Source organism: Lagopus muta, chromosome 5 (genome assembly GCF_023343835.1).
Source record: "Lagopus muta isolate bLagMut1 chromosome 5, bLagMut1 primary, whole genome shotgun sequence".
NCBI lineage: Eukaryota > Metazoa > Chordata > Aves > Galliformes > Phasianidae > Lagopus > Lagopus muta.
In genome coordinates, this window is record NC_064437.1 from 10,387,029 (window position 1) to 10,397,161 (window position 10,133).

At 50.0% G+C, this 10,133-nt stretch overlaps 1 protein-coding gene across 4 annotated transcripts; it reads right to left on the bottom strand.

Annotated features, from left to right (window-relative positions):
• Positions 1-524: 524 nt before the first annotated feature.
• TMEM125 (transmembrane protein 125) lies at positions 525-8,208 on the bottom strand. 4 transcript variants are annotated; one of them, XM_048947228.1, is made up of 3 exons: positions 7,794-8,208; positions 6,813-6,935; positions 525-4,062 (listed from the first exon to the last, which is right to left on the bottom strand). In XM_048947228.1, the coding sequence occupies exon 3, from the start codon at positions 3,761-3,763 to the stop codon at positions 3,101-3,103; it is 663 nt and encodes a 220-aa protein (XP_048803185.1). In that variant the 5' UTR covers positions 3,764-4,062; positions 6,813-6,935; positions 7,794-8,208; the 3' UTR covers positions 525-3,100. The 4 variants fall into 4 exon arrangements, with proteins under 4 accessions (XP_048803185.1, XP_048803184.1, XP_048803186.1 ...); XM_048947227.1 differs by having other exon boundaries at positions 6,809-6,935; XM_048947229.1 differs by lacking the exon at positions 7,794-8,208 and having other exon boundaries at positions 6,809-7,201.
• Between the last annotated feature and the right edge of the window lie 1,925 nt (positions 8,209-10,133).

Genomic DNA, 10,133 nt, shown 5'->3' on the forward strand with positions numbered 1-10,133 from the left:
GTCAGATAGAAGAGGAAGTTTAAATGCTTCCTGAAGGAACAGGACTGGAAAAATGCATTTCATTTTGGATGCTAACTCCTGAGATTTTCAACACACGTTTTATGACTAGAACTCTTGCTGGACCCATATTTTACTTTTGATCTCATCAGTGTGTTAGAGGAGATTAAACATACAAGTACTTCCCAGATTGTTTTACTCAGAATCTCACTTACTTGCCAAGTGGTGAGTTGCTTGTCTACTTTGACCCCATATGGAAGTCCCCAGTTTACCCTTTAACCAATCTGCGTGGATGCTTTCCTGACATGGGGCTGTGCAGCCCTGGTGCCTGCCTCTAGCAGCTCATATGTGCCAGGGAAAATGGGAAAAATGCATCTGGACTGCAAAGCTGGGGACACCAGAGGGGCAGAGCAGAAAGGAGGAGCCTCTTCATACCAGGGTCATCCTGGAAGCTACCAAAGGCTGAAGGCCTGCAGTTCAGACAGGCGGAAGTGAGCAGCAGCAGCTATGCAGGCGGACTGGTTCCAGGCTCGCTGGAGGCAGCAGCTACCACCTGGCTCAGGGCTCAGCCCCACCGCAGGTAAAGCAGCTACTCTGTCAACAAAGAGATTGGCACTGTTACAACCGGGTGGCTTTGTGTGCTTCCCTGTAGCTCCTTATAGAGGCATGGCAGTAAGATCTTAAGTTCATAAAGTCTAAGGGGGACCAGTTGTGGCTAGGTCCTAAAGCAGAGGGAGATGCACGAGCATCAGGAGGATGGAATCATGTACCAGGAGATAAGTACATGCAGTTTGGTGTGTGGGGACTTTGCCATGAGGGCAGAGGAGCTGAAACTGCAGCTATTGTGATTCCTGCTCTGAGAAGAGGTCAGCTCTGCACAGCCCTGAGATCTCCTGTTTGGAAGAAAGGCCACAGTGAAGCACCATCTTTTGGCACAGCCAAATTCTGCAACACTTTATTATGTATTTCCATGCACAACACAGGAAATGAGAAAGGAACAAAACAGTAATGCTTCTGCAGGAGGTGAGTCAGTGCAGCCACTCCATCAGGGCAGCCAGGCACCCTAACCTCCCTGCTCAGAGGCAGCCCGTTCTCACACATTTCTTCCTTGGGCAGGGATTTGGTCACCAAGCATCTTTTCCTGGCAGAGTTCACGTGTGCACATTCTGAAGGGGCTTTGAATGGAAGGATTCACATTGGCAGGCAGGCAGCACGGAGCTGCGAGCTGGGCACAGGCATGCATCTGCCAGAGGTGCCCAGATGTGCAAAACAGCGGGTGTGCAGGTTGGGAAAGCTGGAAGCAATTGCAAAGGTGGGCAGAAGTGGTGCATCTTGGTGTAACCGCATGTGCACCCACACAGATGTGCAGAGCAGCAGCTGTGGGTTATATAAAACTTCTGACCAGCTGCAGCCTTTCCCCCAATATTGCACACAGCATCCTTGGGACGAGCAGCTCTATGGCGAAGGACTGCTCTCTTCTGCACAAATGCAGAGCATTTAGCACAGAAAGACCTGAGCTTATTGACACCCTCTTAATTTTTGGGCAGATTAAGGGAAGTGATCCAGAGAGAAGGAAACAGCGGTTTAATAAGATCTACAGACGATATGAAAGTGACGGAAGAAAATACAGAAATAACAGATCCAGAAGAGAAAAACCATCACAGTGTTCCCATATTCTGGGGAAAATAATCCAAAGCTTCTGGGGGAGGGAAAGTCAGTAGGAGCAGGGCAGGACCAGATGAATAAAGACGTGCCCTTGTGATCTGTGTGCATCAGGAATGGTAAGCTCTGGAGCTTGTCCAGCTGAACCTGGTGGGGCTCACAGATGCCCCAGGTGTACCACGGGCAGTGACATATGGTATTCCTAAGGGAATGAGCTATTGTCCTCTTCAACGTAAATTTGCTACCAGACACACACACAAAAGAATAGTTCAGTCTTGTTCTGTTAGAGATCCAAATTCTCACGGGTAACTTGGAAAATAATGGGCAAAAATAGTGGTTGGAGCAGAGCAGCACAGATCTGGGAGAGATGAGATCACATAGGAAGATGCAGAGAAAGAAAGTTTGCAGTGGAACAGCATGGCTATGAAGGTTAGGATCGGTGCCTATGGAAAGTGCAGGAGCAGTGAAATGGTTTGTGGGCCCAGGGAGGGAATGAAAATGTTGAGAGGTAAATTGTCCTCAATTCACAGGGAAGGTTTCTGAGGTTTCTGAGGGTGAGCTGTAAGCCTGCCTCTAGGAAAGGCACTCAGTGGTAGGTACCTCATAGAGGCACAGCACCAGAGCTCTGGGTAAGGGACAGAATGGCAGCACTGCTGCACAGCACAGCTGCCATGCCAACTCCCATCAGGTCTGTGCTGGGGGACCTGGTGTTGAAAAAACCCCAGTTCTGGTCTTTGGGAATCCCAGCAGCACAACCCCAGCAATGGCACCTCTCTGTCCTTAACTTGCAGGGCTGCAGTGCACTGGTGCAATCACTGAGCCTCCCAACACACAGTGTACAAAGCTGACAGTCCACCACGGCCCCTACACCAACACCCTCTGATAAGTCAGAGTCATCCCTCTGATAAGGCTCAGACAATGGTGAGGCTGCAGCAAAGTGGTATCGGGAAAGACGTTGGCATCACAAAAACAAAGGGCATTTCAGACACAGAATCTCCCACAAATCCCCCCACAGGAGATTTCTTAGGAGCTGGGTTGGGATTATAGCACTTCTTATTATAGAAAATTTAACCCCTTCTGCCAGGAGAAGCACGACCCAGGGAATTGCAGGAACCAGGCTCTGGGGTCCCCGAGGTGTGGGATGGGCTCACCTTGGCTCTGTGACAGCGGACGTGGTCACCAGAGCAGCAGCTACCGCAGGAGGATGTGCTGAGATAAAAGGCAAATAAAGCTCCAGATCAGGTCTCCAGACCTGTTGAGACAACCCAAGGTCCCTACCATACTGTGAGCCTGAGGTTCAGCAAATGCCAGCCGTCTTGAAAGAAAACATGAGGCATGACTCCTGCCCTTCCTTTGGGAAAGGCTGGCGCAAGGACTGCTGAGGGCTGTATCCAGTGAGCCTCACACAGGGCTGTCGCAGTGCAGATGCAGCAGCCACAGGTCAGATCAGGTTGGCCATGCTGGAGGTGGGAGGAAGCCGCCTGTTGGCAGCGAGGCGGCCAGAGATGGTGAAGACTCGGATCTCGCCGGTCTCCAAGCCACGGGGAGCAGCCTGGCAGCAGGAGGTGCAGAGCAAGTAGAGCAGCAGGCAGAGCAGCAGAGTGCTGCCGGCAGCCAGCAGGATGACCCCGCTGGTGAACATACTGGCCAGTGGTCGTGCCGGGCTGAGCTGCATGGTGGTGGTGGAGAGGATGGTGAGCACCACCCCACAGACCAGCAGCACCAGGGCACTAAGCAGCAACACCAGGCAGTCTGAGAAGCCCCCGCTCTTCAGGAGCTCTATCTGATGCCGGCTGCGGATGCAGTTCATGTCCTGTATTGCTGAGCTCAGCAGCTGCTTCAGCAGAACCAGCAGGGCCAGGAGGCACAGCGTGGTGCCCACTGCCAGCCGCCATTCCCCAGAGCGGCTGCTCGTGCTGTACAGCAGGATGATTCCCCCGATCCCACAAGCCAAGATCAGTACCACAGCCATCCCATAGCACAGGATAGACTTCTTGGGGTCCTGGAACCACCAGAGCTCCACATGCTCCTCCAGGATGTTCCTCTGGATGTGGTCAGCATCCGCGGGCGTGCGGGGGGAGCTCAGGTCTGCCAGCTCCGGCATGGCAGGCAGCTGGTGTGGAGGTGGTGGCACAGAGGAATGCGGACCCTCGCAGCAGAGGGAAGGTCAGAGCAGTGGTCCTTGCAAAGGCAGCTGCATTTCTCAAGTGGGGATGCCTCTGTCTTGTTCCTTAGAGCCTGGTGGCACACCCTTCCATGGCAGAGCCACCTGGAGAGCTACAGTCCATGTGATGGGGCTGAGCCCACAATCTGAGCAGCGTTGCAGGATATGATGGAGCATTCCTAGAACAGCACCATGCAGGAATGTCCAAAGCTGCGTCCTTCCTTTACTGCATGCTTCATCTGAAAGCCAAGAGAAAACAGCATTAAACAAAGACTCTGCCCCCCTGCATTGAACAATCCCCTGCCAAAACCCAGATCTCAGTTCCTCAGGGCTGGCCCACAGACTTCCCTGATGCCCTCTCAAAAGTCCCATCGGCCACACCTGTCTTCCCTCAAGACCTCCCTGTGCCACGAAGGGATGTCAGTCAGCTCCAGTTCCTTTCACCAAGCCTTTGCTCAGAGCGAGTCCCCAGCTCCGCAGCCCCACATGCTATGCACTGAAGCTACTGGCACGCTGCTGCCCATGGGCTCTACTTGCAGCTGGTGCTGGCAGCAGGGCAGGATGGAGCAAAGGCCAGTCCCCTCTGGGATAAAGCCCCATTCACAGCTCCCACTTCACATGCTCCCTCATCAGCATCAGCCTCTTGTCACCAACTGGCTCTGCTGCCCAGAATGACAGTAGGAGGTGGGGGGGTCCAGCCTGAGGCTTAACCCTTGCAGTTCATTTGCTCAGCCCTTTCCCTGTCTCATTAGGAATCTCACTGCAGAAATGAGATGATTATACCTCTGGTGGGCTCAGCACTTCCATGGAAAGAGCCCCAGAAGCAGCCAGGACCTGGCACTGCAATTCTCTCCTTCCTGCTCTTCCTGCTCCTAATGAGTCCTGCTTCCTGGGGCACATCCCCTCCCCTGCACCCTGACTCTCTTTCTGCCTCCCATTAATGCTTCTCTGTGCAGTTTTCTGCATTTGGAAACCACTTGCATTTCTCCCACACGATGTCCCACCCTGGCATGGGCACACTGCTGATACCTGAGGCAGGAAGTGCTTGGAGAGGACAGTCTGAGCCCCTCAGGCATGGGACAGAGCCTGAGCTACCTCCTGCTCCCCTCCCAGGAAGAGTAGCACAGGAGCCCAGATTCCCTGTGCCAGAGATGTCACCCTGACTGGGAGGACAGCCCTGTACCCCCCTGCCCCAAACAGCTCATTTGGAGACCACTGGCCCGTGTCTACCACAGCCCATTTACACAATGCAGGCACCCTGGGCTCATTATGGATCACTGGAGAACATCTGGGACCCCCACACGTGGTACAGATCAGGGACCTTTTCTCCTGCAGCTTCCAGACACCCTTCTGAGACCACATCACCCCGTGCCACTTCAGCAGGGATGAACTGCTGGAGGGTGGAGCAGAGGGAGCACAATGGCGGAGTGCCCGGGCCTGCCGCCGCCTGACGGTGTCAGGCCACCCCTCCTGACTCACTGCCCGCAGCAGTGCCGCACTGTGAGGTCACTATGGACGTGGCCTGGGCCCGCTGCCAGCTGTCGCCACGTGTGCAGGAAGTCCCTGGCACCAGTGGCCTGCAGGCCTGGGCCCGGCTGTGCCGCCATTTCCCTGCGTGGCCACTCAGCAGGGACAGGCTGGGCCCAGAGGGACGTGGGCTCTCGCTCTGGGGCTGTGTTGGCTGAGCACGCTGCTCTGTGCCCACTGGCACCCAGTTTGCTTTCACAGAGATGTCTCACACCGCTGTGGGTCACTTGCAAAGAGGGGTGAGGGGACAATGAGCCCCGCAGCACTTCCCCAGTGCACAGCTCAGCACAACTTCCTCCTGCCTTTCCTTCTCCAGGCACAGGGGAGCCTTATCTCATCCTCACCAGAGAGCGGGTGAGTTCAGCAGATAGCAGGTCGGTAGATTAGATCGAGATTTTGGACTAAGGGAACAGAAGGCTTGAAGAGGTGCAAAGCCTGCGGCCTTCTGCTGCTTGGCTGAAGTTGTGCATACAGTGGGGCTGTGAGGCGAGCAACAAAACCCACGCAGCAGCAGAAACCACAATGAGGGAAAACACCACCAAAAAATCAAGCTACAGAACTATATTCTCACGTTGCTTTTTGGAGTTCAACCATTTTGATTTTTGTTTGCTCGGAACAGAGACCTCTCAGAGCATCTGGCTGCAGAATAAAATATGTTGCTTATTTTTTACCATTACATTAAGCTATAACAAAAGAACGATTTGGAGAGGTGAAATGTGCCTCCGTGTTTCCTTGCATTTGACTGAATAAGTCCTGGGAATATATTCTTTTGCTCTAAGATCATCTGCAATTGCTCGGGCTTCTCAAAACTGTGAGGGTTTATGTTCTCAATAACGTTGTTTTTACACATGGAATCATGGAACAGTTTAGGTGAGATGAGACCTTGTGAACTGCCTGCTTAAAGCAGAGGGCATCTCAAAGCTGCGGATCTGGGGCAGGGATCAGACTAGATCTCACAGTGACTTTGCAGATGTGTTTCTTCGCATGCAAGGAAGAAAGGAGAGGATCATCCCAACCGTACGCTGCTTTCTGATTGAAAGCCACATTCCAGAAAAAAAACTACAGACTATCTCATTCCCCACTGCTTTCTGGCAGGTGGAGGAAGAACAGGAAAACACTGGGAACTCAGGAAAAAAAACAAAACATTAGGAAATGTGAGCTTCTTTCCTTTTATTTTTTCCTACTCTGGCAATGTTCAACTGGAATTGAGAGTTGTCATCAACAGGTTTCTGACCACTCCTGGCTGCAATTGTGAGACACACCTTTCCAACCATGGGGAACAGTGTGAGCACTTATTTATTTGCTTATAGACTTTATATGTCTGACTGATATCTGGCAGATGATCACGGACTGTAAATTAACACATTCGTTTCAGAGTCACACACAGCTCAGCTGTTGAAATATTCCTGACTTCCCTCCTCCCCCAGCGCCCAGCGTATCCCATGAGACATGGCTCACCCACAGCATTCAGGGAAGCCTGGCGGTGGGACTGGCTCCTGCAGTGCTTCCAGCTTTGGGGAGTGTTTGCTTCAGCTGTGTGGATGACATGAGCATCACAGAGATGGAAGAAGTCTGGCAAACTTCTCTATAAAATGAACAGTAATACATACAGCGATTCACGTTAAGATGTAGGTGAGAGCCAAGAGAGCCTCACATCCCAAAGAAACGCAAACCACCCTCTTCCCCATTTCTCCTGTCCATTGTGGTTTATTTTCCTCTTGGCAGCTCTGGCCATGAACTGTTTGGGATGGACCATCTCCTGCTCTGTGCCTCACTTTACCCCTCTCCCCACCGCACAGAAACCAGAAGCATACATATTTCATGTTTTCATATTTTTTTCATGCAATTTTTCCAATTCCCTGAAGGGTCCAAGAGAAAGAAACTCATGTATGTTGTTTTATATCCAAGTTACAGCCAATACACCAAGCTGAAGCTCAGAATGCTGTGATGCTCAAAGCCTTGTCTGTGTTCTCAGGATAGTGGACACCAGACTGTGCTTTCCCAGAAACAAGCATCCCACCCACCATCATTGGAGAAGCCTTGGTAAGGCCAGAGGTGATGGCAGACCAGCCCTTTCTTTCTCCAAGTCTAGGGACTCTGGAGATGAGGGTGGTGGAGAGCCTGTCATAACAGAAATCGAGATAGCTTTGTGATGTTCTGTTATAAAGATTCTCACTCCCCCTCCTCTCCACATAGGTAACAGGACCCAGTGTTCCTTCAGAGCTGTCTCAATTCCTCTTTGCCGAGGGAGGTCTGGGAGGTCTCAGTGGGCAAGAACTCTGTGCCTGCGTGCTGAGAGGAGGCATTGTGGAAGCATAAGGCAGATCTGTTTGGAAGCACTTGCAAAACAGCCCTCAGATTTGCTGACAGCCTCTGCTAAAGTTTGACCCTTCCCATGTAGCACTCAGAACAGGATCCTTCTCAGTAAGCCAGGCTCACTCACCTGCAGCTGACATGTTGCCCGCACCGCTCCTCTCTCCTGCTTGGCAGCACTGATGTTTTCAAGCTTTTCTTCTGCTGGATCAAGCTAGCAAAGGGACCTCCAGGGGAAAATCCCTTCCCTTCCTCTGGCACCTGCCAAGACACAGGTGCTCCTGCCTGTCCCTTCCTGGTGTGGCGCCAGCGTCAGCACCTGCGACAGGCTGTGAGCCCTCACTCCTGGCCCAGCAGGTGCATTCCCCAGCAGGGAGGTGGCTCAGCAAACCTGCTGCTGGCCTGGCCAGCCTCCAGAGGCACAGCTCCTTCCTCCCGCCTCCCCGAGCACCGTTCTGCAGTGCCCTGCTCCTGCAAAGGGGCTCATTTCCTCCCAGCTGCAAGCAAAGGGATGGGGAGAAGCTCCAAGAGGCAAGTGAGGAAGACTGCAGCCACGTTGGTAGCAGTAGGTAAGACATGACTTAGGAAGTATTTGGTATTGTTTGGCCAGATGATCTCTTGGGAGATGTAGAAAGAAGCAAATGGTTCTGAACAGCATCCCTTGCCTGAGTAATGGCAAGGGCTCAGTTATTGTCACTTGTTTTTTTTTAGCAGACCATGACATAAGAAGCTTAGGAGATGTTAACACAATGGATTCCAGTTAATGTGGCAGTTTCAGAAATTTGTCTGAGTAAAATCTTGAATCTTATGAAACGTAATCTATTGAATGCTTGGTGTCTTCAGCTTAAAACAACAAATGGAACATAATGGATATCCTCCTGCAAATGCTCTTGAACAATGACCTCATCTGTACCCTGACAAACCCATCCTCTTGGTGGGCCAGCTATCAAATACATCATCCAAGAAAAAGCCTCATTCAGCTTTCAGGATGGCAATGCATTTTCTAAAAAGCTGGCCTGTAACTTCACAAAAGCATAAGATGCTGATTAGCTCCTTTAGAGAGGTGATAAAGAGAAACAGACAATACAGACCGTGTGAGGATGAAAGTAGAAAACACCAGGAAATACTTTTTTTTTTTTTCTTTTTTCCCCAGGGAGCACCTGATAAACTCACCTTGTGCTATGCCTGTCTTTCAGTGTTCCCCCTTACAAATGATGATTTAGCACATCCTACCCACCACAATCAAGCCCTAAATCCCCTTGAACTCGGTCTGCCAGATGCTTACCTGGGCTTCATCTACTGAGCTTTGTATTGTCTTTAAAATGACATCTTTCTAACGACAGTGACACATAGTTGTACTTTTAAGCATGTTAATCACAACTTAGAAATCATTCTTCACCTGAATATGCTTCTTCCTCTTATGAGGACAAGGTTCTTCTTTCTCAAAAAGATTGATTCCATTTCTCTAAACCATGTCTATTAAAGCAGTGGCTTCTACCACTCAATTTATTCTGACAAAATGAGAGGAAAATTATACCACATGGGAGTCAAGCAAATTAAAATGGGTGTGTTCTGAAAATTTAAGAGGGAACTGGTTTCTAAAATATTTGCTAATTACATTAATTACATCCTCTTTCTGTACAGGAAGTATCAAGATGATTATGGGGGCTGGGGGCGGCAGAAAGGGTGTTAAGCTAGCACATTAATAGACCAATTCCATCAGAACTTGTTCCTGTCAAACTTACACTTCATATGCAGTTAAAGCTGCAAAATGAGGCAAGCAAGGCTAAAGAAATTTTATTTCCACATTCGAGGACAAAGCATGCAACTAAAGCATCCTGGGTCATGGGGGCTCACGGAACCATCTGTTTTACCATAGTGGAAAAGAGTCTAGTATCTCTAGAGTTATGTGCTATCCAGCCTTGACACTGTGATCTTCAGTGTAATATTATCATTAATATTTAGAAAGCACTTGTCACTTCTCTATGATTCAGGATAGGAAACAGAAAATAGCAATGTGCTGGCTGTTACAGCACCATATAGTTTCCATGCTCATAAAGTAGCTACAAACTTGTGATACACGTGCAGTGTTCCTCAGTGTGGCAGATATGTATCATACACTGAGACCCCAAAAGGAAAACTTTCTTTTTTCCCTGATTTTCAGAGAAAGGAGTCCTTCTTTTTTTCCTTTATGTAAATATTTTGAAAAGTGATATTTTAGGAGAATTTCATTGCAAATTTGAACTGAAGTGGTTGCAGATGTTGGAAAAAAAAGCAAAGATGAATTTATTTAATTAATATATAAATTATGACGTAAGATTTGGACTTTATTGCACATTTTGGAGTCTTGCTGAAATGATTGTAGTGGACCAACACATCCCTCAAAATGAGACAGGGGCTTGAGCATGGCTCCAGCTAGGAATGCTCAATCCCTAGCCAAAGACTGCTTTCACAAGGTAACTGATTTTCA

Bases quoted from the DNA above. Each gene is read 5' to 3' on its own strand.
- TMEM125 (XM_048947228.1), bottom strand. From the start codon at position 3,763: ATGCCGGAGCTGGCAGACCTGAGCTCCCCCCGCACGCCCGCGGATGCT.